Source organism: Calypte anna, chromosome 1, assembly GCF_003957555.1.
Source record: "Calypte anna isolate BGI_N300 chromosome 1, bCalAnn1_v1.p, whole genome shotgun sequence".
NCBI lineage: Eukaryota > Metazoa > Chordata > Aves > Apodiformes > Trochilidae > Calypte > Calypte anna.
The window spans coordinates 20,816,916-20,842,272 of NC_044244.1; the positions used below are offsets into that span (position 1 = coordinate 20,816,916).

The 25,357-nt window shown below is 35.6% G+C and overlaps 1 protein-coding gene across 1 annotated transcript in view; it reads left to right on the forward strand.

Moving 5' to 3' along the window:
* GRM8 (glutamate metabotropic receptor 8) overlaps positions 1 to 23,274 on the forward strand; it is a 318,849-nt gene extending 295,575 nt beyond the window's left edge. The window contains exons 9-10 of the mRNA XM_030449843.1: positions 17,485 to 17,731; positions 22,856 to 23,274. Of these exons, the coding sequence (XP_030305703.1) occupies positions 17,485 to 17,731; positions 22,856 to 22,905 (297 nt within the window). The 3' untranslated portion in view covers positions 22,906 to 23,274. The remainder of the gene's footprint in view (positions 1 to 17,484; positions 17,732 to 22,855) is intronic.
* Positions 23,275 to 25,357: the final 2,083 nt, after the last annotated feature.

Sequence of the window (25,357 nt, forward strand, 5' to 3'; positions counted from 1 at the left end):
TGTCTATTTGTTGTTTTTGTTTTTTACCAAATCCGTAGACTTTTCCTATTGTTATATGATAATCAAAGCATCCCCTAACTATCTTTAACTATTTACAAACAGCTGCCTTGCATTGTCCTTTCTGCTTCTATTGGAACAACCTGCAAATTGTGCTTATCTATTGCCCTATGGCAACAGGACCTGCTAGGAAAATCTCCCGTGTTGTCCAAAATCTGTGCCAAAAGAACAACAGTAACAATTAGCCAAATGAATAGTTATTCATTCAGTCACTTTGCCTCCATTGAGTCTATAGTCTCAGATTAGTCCATTGTTTTATCAGCGTTGAGAACAGCAGGGATGATTTTGGACTACCCTGGGAACCGATGCCTAAGTATGATGCATGTGCACAACCCTGCTTACCGAGCTACATTGTGATTATATGTAAAGTACTAACCTGAATTTCACCTCCAGAGAGCAATTTTAACTTGAATTCCATAGGTCTTGCCACACATACTCAATTTTTTCTAACTTTTTGGGCTCTCTGTGAAATGCATGTGAATAAGTCACTGAAAGCACAAATGGAGCAAAGCGCTGCAGCTGACGCTTACATAACGTGTGCTGGGTTGAAAATCCGCAAATTCATTTTCCAGCCCTGCTGGGCCAAGATGAAGCAGCACATATGGTGAGGAAAGCCACTTGCTGTTGGGAGACCTCTGCATTCCCTCTGCACAGGGAGAAACAATCCTTCACTCTTCTGCTAATCTGGCACAAATCAAATGCAAGAGACAGAGCGTGAATGTGGATAAGCGAGAAGATGTTATTTCCTGTCTCATGTGGCTAAACATCTCTTGTTAAGAGTCAGTCTTAGGGCTGAGTAAACAGTGAAATAATATATTTATGATTCTTTTTATATGATTTGACTTGTGATTCAGTGAGCGCTTCTCACATTTCTTTTACATCTATGAAAACTATAGATTGGACTGGAGCATATACACAGAGAATAAATGGGCCTTCAAACCCTCTTTGGCATATGCAGTTTTGTGAAGATTTTTCATTGAAGTGTAGGAATATGGCTAAGAAAAGGTGATTACTACAAAATACCTATGTTTGCATTTGTCAAGCAACATAACACCAAATGAGTGAAAAAAAGGGTCATGTATGTATGAGCAACAGAATTATTTGTGAAGAGAAAGATTGAATACTAACTCTTTCCTCAACAGTATGGTAAAAGAGAGTACCATTTGGGGTAAATTCCCCATGGGAACTTTTTATAGACCTTAGACATGCTTCGAACATATCCAAGGAGTGAAAGCCAGGGTCTGGGAGCCATCAGGATGAGCAGCAGTGGTAAAGCATGGTCAAGAATGATGGCTGAAATAGCCACTAATTGACAAGAAAATGGCAAGAGAAAAGGTTGGCAAAATTTGTTAAACACTGTATCCAATTTAGATTTCACACTCCCTTTTTCCTTTGGAAGAGAGGAACACAGTTAATACAAACTCTAGAGTAGTTTGGCCAACAGTTGTGAAGTTAATACAAGTCAACCAATGGAATTTAAATACACTCCCTTCTGGAAGCCAAAATAAACCTCATGCAAAAAGTAAAAAATATTGTTAGGAAGATGGGAGAGAGAAGCTGTGGGGAAAGACAAGAAGTTATTTTTAATGTCCTAAATGTTTCTATACCTACTGTCTCCTATTACACCCTTAGTTCTGAAGTACTTCACTTGAATCATCTCAGGGTGTTAAGGATTCTTTCATTTAATGCTTCTGTTGGAAAAATTAAGGTTATGCAATCAGGGAAGTCGGTGAAGGTAGGGTACTATGTCAGTGATGTAGGAGATCTGTCAGGTAATAAAAATCTAAAAATGCTTTCAGAGATAAAGGCAAGAGAGGTTACAAGTAAGGGAAACACAAGGAAATGAAGTGATCCTGGCTACAGGTTTATTCTATAAGGCTCACCAGGAAGAGTTGTTTGGGAAGCTTTTGGCTATTGGAGGATTTATATACTTGCTAAATAACAAGATTTGCTTTTTCATATTGGTTTTATCATATGCTGTATATTATTTTGCCTCTTGGTGAAGCTCAATAGATGGAACATGATGGGTTTATTCACTATGCTACACCAATAATATATTTCTGATAGAGTTGTTGTGGGTCATCTATTACTTCCATCTAAATTATTTCCTCATAGTATTATAACCTGTCACAAATACAATTTACACAAACCACTTCTGCATAAAAACAATGGTATGCTAAATTTGACTGGACTGTTCCTACCGTAGGCCAGATTATTTATGCAGTTATAAAGCTAAATAATGAATAAAATAACTATATTCATTTTATTGCACCTTGTTTATTCTTGGTTTGTTCTTCGTGTTGATTTGCAAAGCATGAAAAAAATATCCCCTTGCTTTCAGAAAATGAATACTGTAGATGTCTGTAATTCAGGCCAGATTTACTAACAAGTCATTCAACAACAGCAACGACAATATTATTTCTTCAGGCTTATAGGAATCATAGGAAGAAATGCAGTTAAATCTGTCAGATTAAGTTAGGGATTTGTGAGGTTCTACTGGACAGAAAAATGTATGGGCAGTTTATGAAGTTGTATATTAGAAGTATTTAAAATTTACTTATGACCGGCTCTGGTCATCTTAACTCCATCCCAATTTAACAGAAAAAAAAAAATTTTTTTTAGATAAAAGAATGGTTTGGCATCCAGTGTCAGCCAGCTTTTAAGTAGAAGTGCAGGTCATACAAGAACAGCTAGAAAAGAGAGGAAGAAGCTGTTATGTGAACTACATCTCATAAGATGTTATAACCTCTCCACTGCAGAATAAATCTGTGAATACTCTCACAAAGAAAAAATGTCAGATAGAAACTGCTGCTTCTTGGACTCTCTGGTCATACATATAGAAGAAAGTTTTCTGAAGATCTGTTTCTTTCTAACCAAATCAAACAGTAATCTATGGTCTTCAAGGGTACCTTTTAAATCTTGGGGTGCATTTTAGCAAATTAAGCACTTTATAGATGGAAGTCATTGTCATCTGCTTTTGTGGTCACTAATAGTAACCTTATTAAGTGATGTCTGCAAATTCTTGACGACAAACCTAGGTGAGTGGAAACTCAAAAAAAAACCAACTCAATCCACACTCACATACTGAAGCTGACTAACACAGTTATGCTGGCAAAGCCCCACCATGTCTATGCCAGTAGAGGAAAGCTAATGTTAGTTTTGCATCTGTCATTCAGTAAGGTGATGTAACTGTGCTGGCAGGAGAGCATCTCTTCTTGGCATCCATCAAGAGCCTTTGACAGAACAGCCCCAGCAGATTGGCCAGTGCAGAGGCCTTTTAGTTCAGACAAGCATTACATTTAGCAGTAGAAAACTGGGTTATCTGGCAAGATAGAGCATTTAATTTGGAAAAGTCCAAGAAAGCAGTTAAGGGAACCAAAAAAGTTGGCTCTTTTGTTTGGCCACCATTTTGCAAGCTGCAGGCAGTATTCCAGTGAAAGGGAAGCAAATAGATCATCTCATTAGTTTAAAAGAACAAGGAGTGTCGGTCCCTTTATTTAGATATATTAGAATCATAACTAACAAATCTAGTGATGATTCTTAATTTTTTTTTATCAGCAGGAAAACAGTATTTTGTAACTAGTAATTGTGTGCTCATGTTTCTTTTGGCATGCAACTGTTCTCTGCCATTTTATTATACTATAACAGATATTAATTACAGCTTTAAAGTAGAAATTTAAAGTGTATTTGTTTATTTATTTATTTATTTTTAAGAAGGAAACTACCTTTCAATTCTTTCACTTAATTGAGTTAGTTTTCCTCCAGAGTTACAATGTCCTATTTAATAATTACAGCAGATGTGCAGCAGCAATCTGAATATACGGCAGTGTAAACCAGAGGGATTTTCTGTTTAAAACATTGGCAACATCTTAAAAATATACAATCTGTTGAATTCTGGATTGGCTTTGAGTACTGGAAACATTACTGAAGGAAAAGCTTATCTTATATTAATAATTAACATTTATAAAATGCCCTGATGAGTAGAACATCTTAATTTTGATAAAGTACTCAAGTAAAAGATACCATAATATAGACAGAATATAAATTGAGATGTCCTGAATCTCTATACTGTAGCCAGGTTTTGCCATATTTTATCATTTCACTTTACATACTAATATGTTATTGCTCTCATTATTATTTGGGTTATATAAATTTCCAGAATGTACAAAATGGAGCACATTAAAGCTAATTAAGGCAAATTAAAATATGATCCTGCCTCAATCCTCTATATTTATTTCAAGAAGACAGAACAGGGAAAGTCAAGATGCCAAGAGTGTACCACAGAGACAAAGAAAGAAAAAAGCCCTATTAATTCAGTAACCATTCTCAATTTTTAGTACAGATAGTTCAGCAACTGTTCTTAACTATTACCACTACTATATAGGGCTTCTGGTATAACATCTAATTATCACTACTACTATTATGTGGCTTGTGGTGAAAGCTTTTCTTCTCCCATTTTCCTGTAAATACTCAATTGCTAGCACTCAATTTTAGGAACAACTAAAAGCTGAAAAACATTTAGACAGATATATATGCAGGCAGGTCCATCTCACTTTGGTCCCTGGGAAATTTATGGACAAAGTCCTCTTGGAACACATTTATGGTCACACAAAAGGGAAGCAGCTTACTGGGAACAGTCAATGTGCCTGATCAATCTGATTGTCTTCTGTGATGGGACATCTGGGTTTATGGATGAGGAGAGAGCACACATTATCATTTACTTTGATTTTAGCAAGGCTTTTGGCATTGTGTCCCACAATATTTTGGTAGCCATGGTAGGATGTCACAGTTGAGTGTGTGTACAACCAAATAGGTAAGGGTAAGCTGGGACTCAGTGGGTCACCTATAGGTAATAGGTCACAGATATAGGTAATCCTCCAGGATTACTCTTCCTGGAGGCCAGTAACAAGGAGCCTGTGCTGTTTAACAACTTTACCAATGACCAATAAGGAGCAATGACATGCAATCTCACACAGTTTGTTGACGGTCCCAAAGTGAGGTTTAATAGTTGGTATGATGAAAGAAAGAGCTGTCACTGAGAGGCACCTAGACAGAATGGAGAAATGGACCAATGGGAACCTCATGAGGACAAATGCAGAGTTTAACACCTAAAAAGGTAGAGCTTTTGCAATAGGTACAGGCTGTAAATTGGCTGGCTGTGGAACAGCTCTGTGCAAAAATGTCCAGAGGCCTTACAGATAGCAAACTGAGCATGAGCTACCAGGTTGCAAAGCAGCCTGTATTCTGTATTAACAGAAGCAGATGGATTGAGGGAAGGAATTATTCTTTTCTACCTAGCTCTTATAAAGCCACATCTGAAATACTGGCCTCCCAGTTCAAGACGCAAATCAATAAACTGGGGAGCAAGTTCAGCACAAGTCTGCTATTGAGGTAATTCAATGGGAGAAATGAAGATACATGTGTCCTGACATGCCCTTTTCTCCTTTGTAAATCTTCACCCAGACAAGGTGGAATAATGGTATTCAGCAAATCTGTTCTCTAGGAAGTATATAGGGAATCCATAACAGCCATGCTTATTGAAACCAGATAAGCTTTTGAATAGACTAAAAGAGGTGGTAGTTCTTCCTTTTCTCTTCTGAATTGGTGGACTCAAGCCAAGTGAGACAGATGATGGGTGTACAGACAATGATGGAAGATATGAGATTTTGCATATAAACTTTAATCTGAGCTTGGAGAAAGACTGCTGAAGTGAAGCTCAGAGTATGCAAAGCCATTTAATGAGAAAAAAATTAAAACATCATAGCCAGCAAAAATGAACCTGCCTAGGTTCATACAGAGGTCACATGCCATCACAGAGGGACATAGAATGTCCCAAAGCAAAGTTCTGCTTGCTAAATTGCTTGTCCTTTCATGGTTCTGTTGAATCTGTGTCTTCTGCTACTTGACATATTTTTGACATTACTTATGTAAAATTAGATAACAATGGCTGTGGAACAGGGAGAGTTGCTCTGTGTTCTGTGTTTGTGCACTTCCTTATATAGATGGTGTGAATATAGTCAATAAATCCTTTGTTTTGTCACTGTTCATATTAGACTTTTGCCTAAATTGATATTTTTCACTGTGCATCAGATTCCTTTGTCTGTGGCTTGTGGATCACCAGCATTTCAACCCCAGTTTGGGCTATACTTTCACATGAAAAATAATAGGGAAAATACCTGTTAGAAAGTCCTCTGTATTCCTACTGCCTCCAGCAGTTCATAAGCTAATTTTCTTAAGGTGTTTCTTCTCCCCTGGTTTCTTCTCTGTCCTTAAACATTTCCAGATTGCCTCCACCCCTGCAAATCCCTATCCACAGCTTCTGTTTTGGCTAGTCTAGATTATGATTTTTGTCTTACATTATGAAGCAGTATAGGCTCTTTCATAAGGATTATTTGAAAAGAGTTATTTTGAAAAATGCTATTTTGAAAGTCCTTTTGGAGCAGACTTTGAAAGGGCTGAGGGCCAGATGTGTCACAGACCTCACCATGTATAACATACAACATAACCTCTGCACTGCAGCTAGGAACCTGGCACCTCGTTCAAAAATCCAGTTCAGATTAGTGGAGATTTCATCCTGCTCCAGAGCTAGGTATAGAATTCACAATAGCCTTCTACAATGAGTGAAATCTGTCAGAGAAACTTTAATGGAGCAGTGTCACAATGGATTATAGAATAAAAAAAATCAGTCTGACACCAAGAAAAGTAAAGACTCAAGTGAAACCTTTAGAGATTACTAGCAACTAGTAACAGGGAGGAAAGACTTTGGACATAATTATGGACATAATTTTGACTTTAATTTTGACCACTTATACAGTTTAATTTTTTTTTTTTTTTTTTTTTTTTTAAAGACCAGAGAGGAAATAAATGTAAAAATATTTCTATTAGTTTATACATTTTGGTCAGTTCACCACTTGGAGCAGGTCAGTGAATTCCTTAGAGTCAAGGAATCAACCACCAGTGGATTTGTCTTGCTGTCATTAAATGTATTCTGACATAAGGAGTGTACTCAACAAGCATTTCTAGATAAGGCTGGTACTTGTATACAGCCACTATAAGATTTCTGTTCACAAACTGCAATGAAAATGAGTGCTAAGGGCTGAAGGGACTTGTTTGATTGTTTGTTTTTCTTTTTGTCATTCCATTTTAGCTGCTTCCTTGCTCATTACATTGTTCCCATTAGCATAATGTATTGGTTATGTTTGCACAGCTTTTCCTGCCAAAGGCTGCCCTGCAGTTGTACAGCCATTGGGGTACCCAGCTGTTACTTATTTAAGTCTCCATCATTTTGTATGGCAGAGTAATGTAATTATGCCCTGTTTGAAAATGCTAAGTAAAATTATCTTCTGAACAAGTGTACTTAACTTAATATCTGTCTCTATCAGGTACTTAAACTCTGACATTTAAGCCATGTGCCCTAAATGAATAAACAAACACATTTTAAAGCTAAACCTAGTAGCAAGTTAATTATTACAGAGTTAGAGGTTGTTTTTTTGAATTCTGAGGGCACAGTTATCTCTTTAGCTCAGGTATTATGCATATTTAATAGTCTTAAGAAGACAAACATTAAATTACAGTTAATAGCATAATAAACCAGCAATTAGGCTTAATATTTTTCTATTTTTTTTTTTTTTTTTTTAGTATAGGAAATAGATCTTCAGTAAGTATTGGTAATTTTGAAAAGGTGGGATTGTATTACTCTATAAATTTAAAATCTGGACAAGAAAAAAGATTGCCTGCTGAACATCAATGTATTCCCATTGTAATGGGAATGATCTCTCTGTATTAGAGCAAACCATTTAGTTTTCATTTTAAACTTGGAGCATAAATTAAGTTCAAGCCATACTTTTTCTTTTTCCTGGTAACTTCCTTACTTGTTATTTATACAGAAATTTTCTTTCTTTTATTTTTTCATCTCTAGACAATAATGCATATGAAAGTGACAATTTTGGGATTGCTAAGTGGCTCCTCAAATTTTAAGTGTTCCAGAATGTCAGCTTCCATGTTTTGCAATGGATTATAATGGAAAATGTGCCAGTCTACATTAATTTATTTTGAATAGCTTTCCACCTGCCACATTGCTGAGTTGATTTAGCCTTAGAGAAATACAAACTACATTAAAAGCAGATTCCTGAATAATGACTTAATAATAAATATTTTAATAAAATATTTTTAATAAAAATTTATAGAAAAGTGAAAAAAAAAAATTGTTCTCTAAGATGAGCTGTATCTTATCTAGCTGAATTGATCTAAGAGGAATCAGAATGCATTTGACCAAAATGAGTTTTAATTTTCTAATTATTTGAAAGGACCATGAAATTGATTGTGGACTGGACCACATCTCTGGTAGAAAATCTCTGAAAATCTTGTAATTAATGTTTTTTACTAAATAAAATTGGAAATATGGTTGAAATGCACCATTGTATGGAGTGCCCAGCTGTGGCTCAATAAATTTTTTTTTTTGTTACTAGGAAAGACCAACAGGCATTGTATTAGCCTATAGTCTATATAGCACTAATACTCTGGGCTTTTGATATATTGGCTTGTATCCTGAGCTTTTGTTAGTCACGATAACCATTGTCCCTCAGTCTGAACATTACTAGTCAGTAGTACTGTTTCAGCTCAGCTAAATGAATACTGTGCATGATAAAGATCTAGCAATCTTGTGAAGCCACTCAGTAACAAAGTAATTGGAACTTAATTTCAATTAATAAGTAGTTAATGGGTGGAGATAGACATTGGATGGAAAATAATTTCTGAAAAGAGCAACTAATCACAGTGTTAGAAAATGTGTATAAGTAGCCTGAGCTGGATGCAAGAAAAAGGAGGAGGAACATTGGCCATCAACATTGTTCACCTTCTCCTGATGAAGGACTTGGGATTCTGAGAGTTGAACATAACCTCCCCTATCCTCTGTTCTTCTTGTCGAGGGCTGAATCTCTTTTTAGGAACCAGAGGAGCATGGACATGGTATATACCACTGCAGAAAAGGGACTACTACTCAGAAGTTCATGTATAAGAGATTCACATACATTATTAATGAGATTTTCCCACAATAATTAATTCCTTTGAATAATAAAAGCAAGTACCATTGTAACTGTTTTAATAATATTTCCTATAGATTAATTCAGCTGTTAAAATTTTAATTAAACTAAGAATAAATTCTTTGCTTGGCGTTTTGCTCAATATACCATAAAATCCTACTCCTACATTATGTTGGAATTTCAATTAATGTATAAATAAGAACTACTTTCTCTATGCCAGTAGAAATTACAACTAGTATTAATGTCTACCATGTTGAGAAATTTCTATGCTGTTACCATTCATAGAATCATAGAATGGTTTGGGTTAGAAGGGACCTTTAAAAGTCATATAGGACAACAATGCCTCAGTGCACCAGGACATCTTCAAAATTCAACTTGATCTTGAACATTTCCAGGGAGGTGATATCCACAACTACCTTGGGCAACCTGTTCCAATGTTCAACCACATTCATCGTAAAAAATGTCTTCCTTATATCCAATCTTCTACACTCTTGCAGTTTAAAATTATTGTCCCATGTTCTGTCACTACAGACCTTGTTAAAAAGTCTCTTTCTGTCTGTCTTAAAGGTCCCCTTATACATTGAAAGGCTGCAATAAAATATCGCTGGAGCCTTCTCTTCTCCAGGCTGAACAACCTCAACTCTTTCACCCTTTCCTCATAGAAGAGGTGTTCCAGCCTGCTGAGCCTTTTTTTGGCCCTTCTCTGTTCACACTCTAACAGGTCCATGAGACTCCAGGTAGAGTCTCATGAGAGTGTAGAGGAGGAGGATGATCACCTTCCTCTCTCTGCTGGTCATGCCTCTTTTGATGCAGCTCAGGATACACAAGTGCACATTGCTGGCTCATTTCCAAGTTTTGATCCACTGGTATCTTCAAGACCTTCTCTGAAGAGCTGCTGTTGATAAGCTCATCACCTGGTCTGTATGGATTTCTCCTGTGTTAACCTCTTAGGTTTTATCTGAAAAAGCAAGTATACGGTGCCAAGAGTATTCATCAGCCATGAACCCAGTTGTGAAAATCTCGATACATTTATAATAAAATCTCTTAATCTCTTAGTGAGAAGTATGAATATATCAACATTACATAGTGGGAATCATCCCAAACTGTGGTTAGACTCCTGGGAACTTTTGGGGAGAGTATGAATTGGCCTAGACCCAGTCCCACTCCCACAGAGAATAGTCTTTAACAGTTTAATGGCACAGGCAGTAAAGTCCTAGTGCCCAAGTCTATACCACAGCATTGTTTTTTTGTCTGCTTTAGAGATAGAATGATAGTCTTAGGTTTATGTTAGATCCTAAAGATGAACTATTCCTCTTTGCACTTGATACATTACAGTGTAACCCTAGTATCTTCTCTGTGTGTCAAAGGAGTTGTGTTTTATTAAGAAATGAGACGAAGAAATACACAGAGTTGGACAAAAGCAATTGTTCCCAAATGACAGGACAGATTAGCAAAACATGGGGCAGTGAATATTTTCAAATTCCCATTATCTGAGTCTCAGAGATTGTCTTTGGGATACAGCTCTCCTACTCTAGCCCAGTGGTAAAATCTGATATTGAGAAGCCACTTGAAAATGTTTGGATGAACTAAGGTTAGTTTTAGGAAAGTAGTGAAAAAACACTATCGAGGAAGAACTATGCAATGCAAACTTTGCAATATGCAGTTGTGGAACATACAATCTCTAACAAACAGTTGAAAACTCTGAGTTTTCTTTATCTAATTACCATAAAATAATTACAATGTTACATAAAAAAACCCCAACCCACAAAAAACCTAGTAAAGCTATTCCTTTATTTTCATAAGATAATTTCTAGGTAGAAAGGGAAAACTTATAAATATTGCAGTAAAGGTCAAAATTAGACTTAGGTGGAAAATCTGAACAAGGAAATAGTTGCCATAATTCAGTTTTTGAAAGTGAAAATACGTGTTCTACCTAGGCTACAAGCTTTTATAGCTCGTCTCACATCCAAGCTTTAATGGAGGTTCACTCTTTGTAAAGCTGGCACACATTTAATTTGAAATCACTTATTAAATCTTTCCTTTCTCTTAAAGTTTCTGAAAGCATCTGAAACATATAGATAAAAATAAAGAGGATTTATTTTCTCAGTTTTCTCTGCACTGTACATAATTACAGTGTAGGTTTACTGCTTGAGATAATAACCTAATGAATGCTGTACTTTCATGTGTGTGAAAAGGCTTTGACTTTTCTCTCAAAGCCTCATTTTCATTGGTAGTTTGGTAAGGAATGTTTTTAAAAGGTTTTAGAAAAATATATATATATGTGGAGTAGCTTCCCACTTTTTTTCAGTGAACAATTGTTCAAAAAAGACTCATTCCATGAAGTTTTTCTTGTGTCTTGCAAATAATTCTGTTTTATGAGTAAAACAATGACTGACTTGAACCTGCAATGTTTTTCTTCATGAAAAGATGAATTTTCTTCCCACAGGTCCAGATAAAAAAAGCATGTTGTTCACTGAAAGCAATAAAAATCTGTAGGTGTAAGCTTATGGGGATAGAGGTTCTGCTGAGAGGCACAAATCCTTTTGTTAGTTACTGGCACCTTGCCAGCATTGTTACCTCCCTGTTTATTCTCTTCTGGTTTCAAATACATTTGCCTGCAGCCAGCCTTTTCCATGTTGATTTTTGGTGTGGAATCCATTGTGTGGCATTTATTTCTTGCTTGTGAACACAGCTGTGGAACATAAGTATTGTCATCCAGTCAACCCTTTAGCAAGTAGCTACACATGCAAAAGCACTTGTAACATTATGGCATGTGTATGACTTTAAAAGAAGAAAGACCCTGTATTTCTAAGCCCTCTGAATTCTACAAAGATGGGAGAATGGATATGAACACTTTCAGTGTTTTGCTGAGACTAAAATACTCATGCTTTCTCCACCATAAATGGAGAAGGACTATTTTGCAGTCTTTCCTAGACTCTGGGATACATGTGGACAGGTAGCATGCATCTTTATTTTGTGATGTATCATTTATCTTCTGGCTATAAATGATTTGGTAAAGGCTTCAAACAGCTGGGAGTGAAGGTAGGAATGGCAGGATAGAATGTGAAATAAAAACTCTCGTGGCATATGAAGCTTGCTGCAGTTCTGGCATTAAAAAATGAAACTGGATGAAGGAGTTGAGAAGATTCAGAGAAGAGGCATAAAGTATTTGGTAATGAGAATAAGGGAAAAATTAAATCATAATTCACTCCTTTTCTGTGTTACTGGCAGTGTGGGACACATTTGAGAGTATCTATCTGGGTATATCTGTTTCAGTAGGATGGTTCAGACTCCAGAGTTTGATACTAAAGCTGTTTCCTCAGCTCCCAGACTAAGACACGTCTGAAGGGCAAATTGTACAGAATTGTCTAATAAAGGGTATTAGATGAGCTGTGTCTTTTTAAACTTCCACTTCTCTTTGGCATGTAAGTAGTTGAGCTGGAGCCACACTAGGCAGATGGATAGCTTGAGCTATACCTTCTCTTTGTGGTTTACTACTTCTTTAACTGCTGGAGTTAGTTATCTTCTGTGTTACAACTACTAGCAGTTAGAAAACTTGCACCTAAATGGAAAACTTAGATTAAATTCACTCAAGAAAACACAATAGCCATATCTCCCACTTACCCCATATCTCCCACCTACCCCAAATATACTATTGAAATCACATTAGTTCACATCTATGTGAACTATTAAAACTGAGTAGAAAATAAAAATAAGTGCCACGAGAAAATCAGCAATTCTGGAGAGAGTCTGGTTATATATAATCTTGTGTGTGAAAATAGAGGATCACTCAAACCAAAGAAGCGATCTGTACCAAAGTTGGAATATTAATATTGGTTTTTTTCCTCTAATGAAAGCCTGATGTCAAACACAGGGCATGCTATGTGCATGACTTTGCTTCTGCTAGCACCGAACTGATGGGACACTCCTGGAGACGTGGGGGATATTCCAATTCTAAATGGTGAAGTCTAGCTGAGAGGCATTCAGCTGCATATAGTGGGATAGTTTGGTGCATGGACCTGCTTTGATGCATAGAAATTTTTCAGGTTACTCAAGAGCCAACTCAGTTTCACATACTTCAAAACTGAAGAAGCTGTCAGAGTATGTGTTTTTCTAAAATACTCTTTCTCAATGCCCCTGTATTTCTTATGTCACATTTGAAGCTTTAGAAAGAAGGAGATATGTAGTCCTATAATCAATGGTAGAAGATAGAATATCCCTAAATACCCACACATCCATTATCTGCTTTAGCTGCTTAGGCGGTCAGAGGTATTGCAAAGCCTGCAGGATCCTTCTGATGTGGAAAGGCTCCACATGATTTGTGAGGCAGACAGAGCATGTATGTAACTAGGGGTCTAGATAATTTGCATGAGACACAGTCTGTTGTGAGGGATCTTTAGTTGAGTGTGGAGGTGGAAAACAGTACAAAACAATTCCTGTATTAGTTCAGGTGTAGGGCTGGGGTGGGGGTTAGGGACAGGAAGATTACTTAGGCATCAAGTTCTCCCACAGTATAATTTTTTTTCTTGTGCTCTCCTTATTTTAGTTTTCTGTCTTGTATCTTCTGACTGTCAAGAACAAGGAGAATAGATATAGAAATCTTTGTTACACCTGTGAAAGGCTTTATTGGACAAAAAGTTTATAGTTCAGAAGGGTAGCATGAGGAGTGCTGAAATTCATTTCTGTGTAACCATGAATTGCTGTGAGAAAGGGAACTTTATTCTCCTGTAATTCAGATTGAGGTACCACTGTGAAACACATGAAAAATTATTCAGACCTCATATCTTATTAAACTGAACAATTTCTGTTGCTCCTAGATTTTTAGAGCGGTTGATTCTGTAAAATTTACAAGTAGTTTTATTCACAGAATAATAAAATTACCCAAAATGCACAACCAGGAGATATCACTATCTTCTCTGGGATAAAACAAGATAAGAGTCATGTAAAAGTCAAACCAATTGTGTGCCATTCTGTTTGCTAGACTTGTGCTTCATCAGCCTTCAAGAAGGGTCATTTCAAATGTCGGAAGAATTTGATGCAGGGACTGTTCTTGTCCTGTAGACAGACTCTTGAACTGCAAATTACCATTTAAAAAGAATAGAGCCTGTTGCCCTAGAGCAACGGGTGATGGTTTTAAAGTAAAAGAGGTTAGATCAAAACTAGATATAAGGAAGAGATTTATTTGCAATTGCAGTTCGTGGCACATTGGAACAGATTCTCCAAAGAGGTGGTAGCAGCCCCCTCCCTGAAAACTTTCAGGTTCATGTTAGACAAGGCTTAGAGCAAACTGATGAACTCCGTGTTTACTAGAGGGCAGTTAGACTAGGTGACCTGTAAAGATTCCTTCCAATCCAGACTATTCTATGGTTCCATGGTTCTAATTGAACAAGGAATCAGACCCAGACTGTCATTTACGAGTATAGGTCTCCCGCTGAGTATGCAATTGCATTAGCATATGGAGTAAGACTGATGTGGACACGACATGCAAGGTGTGCAAGTAAGTATTTTTTCTAGTCTTCATCTTAACATCTACTAAGTTTCTTGAAGCCTTTCTCTCTCATTAGCTTCACTAAAGAGTGAGTAGTAAGGGTGATCTATGCAAAACAGGATCCCTGGGGCTGCAGGTCTCTCAAGGCTATATTCACTATTAGAAAACTGTTTTGTTAGAACATTCTCTACTCACTCTTGGTTTAATGTTTCAGTAACTACAGTGTCTGGTTTGCAAACAGAGCAATCATTAGAAATAAAACCCACTGCATACGAACTGTAATCTTCTACGTGAAACCGTGATTTGGAAATTTTAACATAGGCTGTTGTTCTGATAATTTCAATTGAATCCACAGAAAATACATTAGATGTAATGACATAGCTCATGCAAGATGCCTGTACTAAGTGCATTGAATTCTATGGGCTTTTATTATCTCAGTCAATGCATGATCAGATTTACAGTTTATTCACCTCTGATCTTACTTGAATATATAACTTCAGGCAGACATTGTTTCTCTTCAGTATCTTGTCATTGCAGAACTTCTTATCACAAAATAGGTCATTGGCATCTAACATAATACACTTATTTTTTACCAAAATTATATGAATTTATTTATTTTGCCCTATAACATTCAGGGGTTCTTTGTCCTTCCTTGTCTAATTCTTATACTGAACCATGAGAGAAAGATGAGCCTTACAGTTTGTGTACTTGATAAAGACTTTAAAAATATATTTCAGTGTCAGACATTATTACAGATTCCACAGGTGATCCACTTAACTACCATGACTTGGAATTTAAAAAATGGGGAGGCTTGAAAAAGACATTTTTTTGCGTTTATTGAAATTTTCATATGCAATAGCTTGTTAATGGTATACTTGCACTGATTTCAGTTTTTCAAATCCCATTAGGACATATATTAATCTTTAGGAACCAAAATACTACCTTTGTACACCACTTTATGCAATGCTTAACCCGAAAAACCACTGCTGAACCAGTTTAATTGCAGATCTGCCAGTATGGTTCAGAGAGAAATGGATGCGTCTTTGTTGCTTTTTTTATGTGGATGTGCATCCTGCACAAAGGGCCTCCCACACATGTCTGGAAAGGACTGCTTATTACTGTGACTATGTACATTTTTCAATAGAAGTGTTCATGCTCTGCTTTCAAGCACACCACTGTCATTTTGGAAACTGAAAGAAATTTAATTATTTCACTGGTGTATTTACAATAATTGCATATTGTGTATATTTCATGCTGTATTACCTTGACATACTATTGAAACAAAAGTATTGCTTTTATAATATTCCTGAGCCCATTAGAAAATTTTGATTGTCTTTTCAGTCTAATGCTATCCTTGAAAGCAGGTTCAGCTTCCTACAAATTTTGAAGCATTATCAGTCTTTTTTTAAGGAGTAGTTTGAGCTATCCCTCATTTTCTGGTAATATTTTACATTTCTCTATACAGTTATACAGATATTTTGCAAGGTGGTTCAGAGTGAGAGTACATCCAAAATACATTTGTCATGTTTTCACCTAACATTGCTTTAAGTGAGAGTACAGTTTATTTGGGATCTCTAAGGAGAAACCATCTAATGGAAAAAAATTGTAAGTTGAAAGACATTAAAAAATATTCAGCCTTAATACTGACTGCACACCAGTTTATCATAGCTTCCCTTTTCTGCCAAGGGCCAAGTTAACCAAGGGCACTTAATAAGAACAGATAATTTTAAGCTGACATTGCAGACAGACTTTCTACCATATCTCCAGGTTAATGTGATACTATTGGCCAGTGCTTAAAATCATGTCTGACAGCCATGTCAGTGAATGCTCCACCAAGGCAATGAACAGTTTTTACTTTGGTATTTTTTTCAGTATAACGACATGATTAATGAGAGATTTTCTGCTTAGTTTAGGAAACCACACAGAACTGTAAAATAAAATCGTCTCAAAAATGTCTTAGAACATGTAATTTCCTAAGAAAAAATAAATGTTGAGTAGAACTACAATTAGTATTTATAATATGCTATCTGAATATTTTTCAAAATAGAAACTTGTCTCTGTTTTTCTCATGGAATAATCACTTTAATTTTTTTATGGTATTATGGAAGACTTGAGTTGGTTTATTTTTGTAGGTGATAACAAACAATAGACAGACTCACTCAGAAATGTCAGATTATTTCTTCATATATATCTATGGGGAACTAGGGTTCTTCTGAGGACCTGAGGATCTGATTTCATGGTTCCCTGATTTTTTTATTTATTAGTTAGGACTGTGAAATATTAATGTGTTTATTGTGTGTCAGCAAAGCATTGTGACTAGACTTCAACAGTAAGGTGCAACTGTTAAAAACAAATAAACAAAAAAGCCAACAAACTGAAGAATATCCAAGCTTCACTATAGAGAAACTAAATTTTTTTTTTTCCAGGATTTAAGTTCAGATAGTATCTCAAAGATCTCATTAGATTGCATTGTGTGCTGCTGGTTGAAGTAAGCTGCACATGCTTCTGAAAAACCACGTGGAATATTGTTGTAGATACTTTTGTGTACTGAAGAAGGTGATACAAGGCTAACCCTATTGCCTCTTTTCTTGTCATGCACAGACATATTTGCTTATTCTCTGAAAATGTGTTTGCTTCAGCATCTTGGTTACTTTTATGATAATGAAGCTTAATAAATATATTTCTACCACCTAGTCTCAAGATTAAAAAAACATAAAACAGACATACATGACTATAATCAAGGTCAGCCAAAGTCAGGGGTAGTTTTGATGTATGTACAAAAAGGGAAGAGTGTTATTGATTCCATTTCCATGTACTATTTTTAAGTTAATAGTTTATTTTCTTATATGAAATCAATATAACAATGATTTATATGTTATTATTTCTTTCCTTCCCCAGATGTACATCCAGACAACAACACTTACTGTCTCCATGAGTTTAAGTGCTTCTGTGTCTCTGGGCATGCTCTATATGCCCAAGGTTTATATTATCATTTTTCATCCAGAGCAGAATGTTCAAAAACGGAAGAGGAGCTTCAAGGCTGTGGTGACAGCTGCCACAATGCAAAGCAAACTGACCCAAAAAGGAAATGACAGACCAAATGGAGAAGTCAAAACTGAACTATGTGAAAGTCTTGAAACCAACAGTAAGTCACCTGTAGACTTTCCCATGGTCAAGAGTGTCAGCACTTCCTAGATGTACGTTCAGAAGAATTAATTTGAATTCACTTTCTTTTAATAATGAACTTAATTTTTTTTTGTTGCTCGTTCTGCATGAATTCAGAGATATGTCAGAATTCATATACTGCTGAATTCAGGAATGGTTAGAGTTGTTTCACAGAAACAAAAAGCACAAGCAAATTGTGGAAAGCCATATAATTTTATAATAAACTGTTTTAGTCAGTGATAATTTGATGTGTTCTGCATTGCTATGCCAGTCATGGTATGTCCTGACAGATCATGAGATGTATCCATGGCCATCATTTTATATTCAAATCATGAAGGCTGTTTTTAAAAAAATAGAATTAAAACAGTTAATATTGTCTATATTTCGCAATTAGATATGAAAGTTAAAATAATACTTTCCACCTTGATTTAATATTTGTTGACTTGTTCATTTATCACAGCTTATGAATACTAATGCTTGCCAAAGTAACATTTTCCATCCAGGTTTTTGTTCTCCTCTTGGTAAAAAATCATGGTAATTCATATCCAGCTTAATCATCACAAGTTCTGATAGGTCATGGGTTAGTAATGGAGAGTTCTTTCCCATGACAGAAAAGTTCTTGATTCCTGTTACATCTCTAAACTGCTGTGGTGTAGGAAATAACAGAGGTTATAACTTCCATTCTACCACACAACATAGAATCTAATAATTACCATTATCATTGTCACTGTAATCACCATCAAATATGAGTAGAGCCAGTAACTTTACCCCCAGAAAGTGAGTAGTGGGGAATCAGTTTCTATTGAAGAGTTAGGGGGCACATGCTGTGGACATGGACAACAGCTGTTAAAGTTAAAGATGATTTTTTTTCAGTCATTGTACTGCAAATTAGGTTTGTTTGGGTTTGGTTTTTTTTTAATATTAATACTTTTGAATTATGTTGACAGGATATAAAATAGTACTGTTTTGCCTGAGCACATTCAGGCAAGTCAGTACCAAGTTTGCATGAAAACATTGTACTTATTTCAGAAAAATGCAAACCCCCACTACTTCAAAAAGAGTTTGCTAGATTGAAGGCTAAATAGTGCATAAGTTTACCACACTATGGTTGCTGATGCACAAGCATACTGAGTACAAACCAAATCACTTGAAAAACTCCTGATGCTTCAAAATGTGTAGATCTGCCAGGCAGAGCATTGGGTTTATACAGCTTCAAATTATGACACATACCAAGAGACAAAAGGAGAAAGGCAATGAAATTCCTTGTGGATAAAATAATAGTATGGAAATATGAAGAACTTGGTATTTTCTCAAATCTCGAGAAGCCACCAAAATAAAATTCAGAAGGGAATAAGAACCAAATTATGGTGTGTTTTCAAAACTGCAGACTTCTGAGGAAAGGTGAAAGGAGCTATTCCACAGCAGGGTGAGAGACTGTTAATAGGCAAGTGTTGGGTATCTGATGTTTATCTACTATCCCTAATTAAGAAATTCTGTTCCTTAAACTATGATTATGCATAATTCATGGAAACAGCTGCTACTGGAAGCAAGTTAACTTCTCCAGTAGTGTGATATATTCAAGGTAATTCTTAGTTGCTGTGCTCTAAACATGATTTTAACAATACCACATGTATATAATTCTGAGCTCACTAGGAGTATATCCTGACTAGGCTTTGATCCAGGCATCATAATGCTTCAGACAAAAGTTCAGAGTCAGGTCACTTGCCCTCCAGAGAGCTTTCTCTCTATATGGAGTTGTGCTTTTGGCCTCAGGTTGGGCTTTGCTCTTCTGCAAAATTTTTCTGTACCACTTGGATTTGATCAGATTTCCTCTTTTCTGCTAGAATAGTTACTCTTGAAACTTTTGGAGTTTCCTGCAAATTATCAGTGTACAATTCCACAATAGTCCTTTTCACTAGGTCAACAGTAACATCTTCCCAACACTGCAAAATTTCAGTTTGCATTGACTCCATGTGAGGTAGACCTTTCTTTGCAGTGATAATATCTGAAAACTACTGCAAAAAATCAGGCTATTCCTAGTATACCAGAAGTGGATAATAAATGTTTCCCATCATTTCCCAAGCACAAATACTGGTAGTGAGAACAAAGCCTATAAGTAGGAAAGGAATGGGAATTGGAATGGGCTGCCCCAGGAAGTAGTGGATTCTCCATCTCTGGAGATATTTAAAAAGAGACTGGATGTGGCACTCAGTGCCATGGTCTGGTAACCTCAGCAGTAGTGGATCAAGGGTTGGACTTGATCTCTGAGGTCCCTTCCAACCCATCCAATTCTATGATTCTATGATGCTATGAATAAGACAGTCAGGTAATTTATTTTACTTCCAGTCCACAGACACGTATGCTCTGTCAGGTTCATTCTGTTCCATGCAACAGACTTCTGTCTCCTGTGTGAATAGAGTCATTGTTTTCTTTTTGTGGAAATACATTGATATTCAGTGGAAAACAAGTAGTATCTGGGAAACAGGATGAAAAAAAAATCCAGATGCAATTAGAGAAAGCATAAGAATGATAATTACTTTAAATGCATATAGGTCAGATTCGAATAATAATTTTTATTTGTTTGAGGCCCTATTCTATTTTCTTTTCTTCTCTCATTCCAACAGGAATGTAGTAACTGGAGCTAGAAAAGAGTGCTTATTTCCAGAAATATTTTGAGCCAAGTCTGTTGCTTTTTCTGGCCATCTATGCTTGCCAAATGTCCTTCATGTTATTACTATGAAATACGAACAGTCTTAAACAGCAGGGCACTAGCTGCTGAAGCTTTCTAGATATCTAAACAGAAACTGTAGGCTTATAAGAGTGAACTATAAAGGCACTAGCACTATTTATTTAGTAAAAGAACCCAACAGTTTTGGAGATAAGATTAGACTTAATAGATTTTGAGCTACTATCAACAGCAACTTCCTATGCTATCATTTTTTAAAGTAACGACACTTAGAACTCAATAGGATAAGTCTTTGTTTCTTGGTAAATCCTAGATTAATTCTGTTAAAACTATTTAAGTCAGATATACACAGAAAATGCAGGAAATTACCAAGTTACTCTACATCACCTGAGGTGCAGTAACTATTTTTTTTCTGTATTTTGAGTTGCTTGCAAATGGCCTGACATAATTCAGTTTACTGAGTTGTGTTTAATCCATTTATGTGACATTGCTGTGGGCTAGGAATGTACACATGAAAAGTTATCATAGAATTCAGCTGATACAGGGTAATGTCGTAAGCGAGCTTAACCTGATCACATATTTGAGCCTTCTTTCAGGGCAAAGGAAAAAAATTAACTCTACTCCATTTTGTCCTTCTGTTGCCAGTGTGCAGAGTTTGCAGATGTGCTTTTATTTGTTAATTCTTAGTTGGGAAAAAAAAATCCTTTCATGCTCTAAGGAACTTGGTGCCATTTCAGGAGTCCTGAATTATTTTCAGAAAGAACTTAACAGGCCAAAGGAAAAATAGAAGCATCTCAGAAATCCAGCTGTGGGAGCTTGGGAGAGTTCAGACGGGAGCAGTACATCCCATCTGAAAGATCTGAAAGATGTAAATAAGGCTATATTTGCTTCAACTGTCCTAATACATGCAAATAAAGCTATTTCATGTTAGTGTTGGAATACTGTGACTGATTATATGAAAGACTTGCTTAGTATGCCAAATCAGTGCTTTCATGACTTAGCTCTCTCTTTACTGGAGCTACCTGTACAAGTAGAAATAAGAAATATTAAGTTTTCCATCTCTCTTTAGGTGATTCATTCTTATGTGTATACATTTTTAGGGAACAAAAATTGTAGTGAACTGTGTATTATAATGGTCTGGTTCTGTTGTGTCTTACAAAATGGCAACTGCAGTACTAGAATCATTAGTCAGAACTCCTCCCCCACCCCAAAAAAGCCAAAAAATAAATAAAAAAACAAAACACAAAGAAAATGCAAGCAGGAAACTTACTTATTTCCTTTATCACCTAGTGATTTGAAGCAATTTCAATGACCTTTGACTTAATTTAATCTTTGATGCAAGGGAGGAACTGTCATTTCTTGGTTTCTGTATTATGTTCTCCCCAAATCTTTGGAAGGAAGGAAGGTATGGGAATGGCATTAAGATCTTTGGATCTACAAAAAAAAAATCTACATCTTTTTTGTCATCACATTATTTTTATCCTGTCAACTTCAGTCTTCAGTATCAAAAGCAGAACGTGTCTATAGCAGATGGAATAAAAAACATATTAGGGAAGAAAAATTCCTCTTTATGCACTGTGACATAGACCTTATTATAGAGACAAACAAGTCAGTCCATAAACAGTCTAATTTGCCCTGAACCCAACTGGTTTAAATTTAAGAAGCTGCCTGTGGGACCTAGTGTTACCACTTCCCTATTTTCAGCACATTAAAACAACATTGGAGACTTGGGCCCTATTTTTTCAGCAAAGGGATAAAATATAAGGGCTAGAAGGTAACACAAATTTCCATGTAAGACTCACAGTTTTTCTTTTTTTTTTTTTTGCTTTTCTGTCTGAAGGCTCTCCAGAGAAAATGTGCTAAATGCACTAGCTACTAAATTTTGGTAACTTGGAGAGATTTTTCCCATTTTAGGTTTTGCTTTCAAGGAGCATAAGCATCCTTCTAGATGGAGTACCCACCACTAGCTGCAAAGTTGTCTTCAACCCATAGAAGAGAGAAAAATCCAAGCTCTAAATTTGAAAAAATCCAACATCTATACAGAAATCAGCTAAAATCATAGTATGCTGTAATTCTATTAGGGGTATGCTAAAACCACTCATCATTCACTGTTCCTCTCCCTTGACCTCTTCTTGACCCCAAGCCATAAAACCAAATGTTATCATAAAGAGCACAGAACTTGAGATTCACCTTACTCGCTGCTTACATTCATGCTTAAACTTTCTTAATTTTTTCCATCAACATTGGCCTTGTTATTTGGAAATATACTTTGACACTGTGTTCAAGTGCTAAATATATTTTTTTCTCCTCTCTTGATTCTAAAAAACCTGAACTTTATTGCTGTTTTTGTTGGTTTTATTTGTTATTTTGTTTTGTTGATTGTTTTTGTGTTTTTTTTTTTTTATATTTTATTTACAGCCTCCTCTACCAAGACAACTTATGTCAGTTACAGCAATCAGACAAACTGAGCAGGGATGATATTCACTGGAAGACCTGCAGGATGTGATCTTGCAATCAAAGACTTTACCACCACCAGAATTCAGTCTTGGAAACATCAGTAGACTACATTCAAATCAATAGTCAGTCTTCTAGAGGACATGGATTAAACAAGAGGCAAAAGTCTAAAAGAGACAGGGGAAGGAAAATTCCAATTTTAAAACATAGAGTGTGTCAAGCTTCTGAACTGTTAACTCACAAAAGGAAGTAAATCACAAGAGGAAAACAAATGTTAGCTTGTGAAAAAAAAAAATGCTGTTGAAATAAATCATGTCTGATGTCATATTTGTAAGTACTTTTTTGTGACTGTGACAATTTCCTTTCCTGTCCTACATTGTTCAACTCGTAAAAGAAGATGAGTTTGTTTCTTGTGATGGCTGACTGAATTAATTCCTGGGTTATGCTAAAATAAATGCAATGGTCAACGCATGCTAATTTTTATACAAAGTAATTTATTTCTAATAATAAAGGAATGTTTTGCAAATGTTGAGACTTGTTTTGTTGCAGTTTTAAGGAAAGAATTCCTTACACTGTTGTCTATTGTTTGTTTAGAATGTGCCGTAAAGGTGGGTGTACAAATAAAATAATAATCCTGGCATCAGAAGAATGCAGTGTAAACTCTAAGCATATGTGTGTGTGTGTGTGTGTGCATGTGTGCGTGTGTGTAAGTGCATGCCTGCATGCATGTGTGTGTGCATACTCTGCAGTGTGTGAATATATTTGTTTAAAGCTTTGTGACTCTATTTTCTAATGGAAGGATTTTTTCCCCCCTTCTCACCCTCAAAGTAAGTGCATTTTCTATGTTTGTAAAGTGAAGGAGTCCTGATGGTAATTATTTTGTATGATTGTAATATATTTTTGAACCTCCACTAATAATTTTGTTCCTTTTCATTTCTGGAACTTACAGTTTGTAAGACTTTATGACAGCTAGACTGGATTAAGCTGAAAGTCTATTCAGCCTAGTATCCTGTCTTTGACAGGGGAATGTAGCAGATGCTTATCTCAATAAAGGTGACTTTGAAATAACAGAAGAGAAATCAATGGAGAATTTGGAAAGCAGTAACCTAGTGGATATTTGTGCTATTGCCTTATTAAAACTTAAAAATCAAAGAAGTAGATGTCCTACAACCTTCACATTTCCCAACTCCCATGTCAAATGATTGTGTGCTAAAAATGATTATTCAAAGAGAAAGAGAAACTCATCTAGATATCTATCATGTTAACAAAACCCTCCAAAGAAGTTATAAAAAAAAAACAAAACAAAAAAAAAACAAAAAAAAAACCTTTCTGCTTTGTTAATAAATCTATGATGTTCTATAAGACTTTTTCATTCCATACACTATTTATCGTTCTTCAAATCAATGGGTCTTCAGAATCAGTTTGTTATTAAATTATATTTCTCCTGAATTAGCCTGGATGGCTCCTTGTCCTTTTTTCTTTAAAGGAGCTGTATTTTTATAGCTTATTTTAAAGAAGCTGTGATGGGTCCCTAAATTACATGCATGAAAGTAAAAGTGTCTGCAACTACTCTCTTTCTTTTGCAATATTAACATTTAAACTCCAGCACAGTCAACAAACTGCATGGCAGTGAATTTCCATTTTCAAAATATTTGACAAAAAAAAAAAAAATTCACAGGATTTAAATGCCTGAATTATTAGCCAATGATTGCTTTGGTGTAATGTGGTATTGTGTGTTTGGTATGTATGATATATTGTGTGAAAAATCCTTTTTTGACTTCTCTACAAGCACATTAATCCCAGATCTTTAAAATAATATATAACTAGTTTTAAACATACGACTAATACAGATAATGCAATGAGAGCTGCAAAAAATTTAATAAAAGCATTTTTAGTTTGGCTTTGTTAGGTAATATCTCATCAAATCAAAGGGTGGTTTTGTGAAAAATAATTAATCATATCAGTGTTTTAACAAGACAGATTTCCATGTCTAAGTGGGATTTCCAAGGAGAGAAAGAGAATGTCTTTTGTCTGAAACCAAATGTTTTTGCAAATTTTCTCTTCAAGAAACCTTTAAAAAATTTGGTTTTCCATCCACAATAAACATATTTCCAATATTTGATTTCTAATATCAGTACATAATAACATAAGTGTAACAATATGCATTTAAAAAGAAATAGGAAGTAGAAATTTTCCTTTAAATACAGTTCATATACACTAAAACAGATTTTATATGTACATAAATATTAGTACCTGGTATATTAGCATCTTCTAGTTCCATAATGGTCCAAAGAAAATGTTATTCTTAACAGATTTACTGAGACATATATATACTTTTTTTGGTTAACACTTGGGTTCTTTGCATTTCTTTGTCTTTCTATCTGAAACATGGAATATATTAAGCCTGTGAGTCTCACTGGTATTAGTATAACTCATCAGATAAATGAGCACACGTGTGAATTTTGG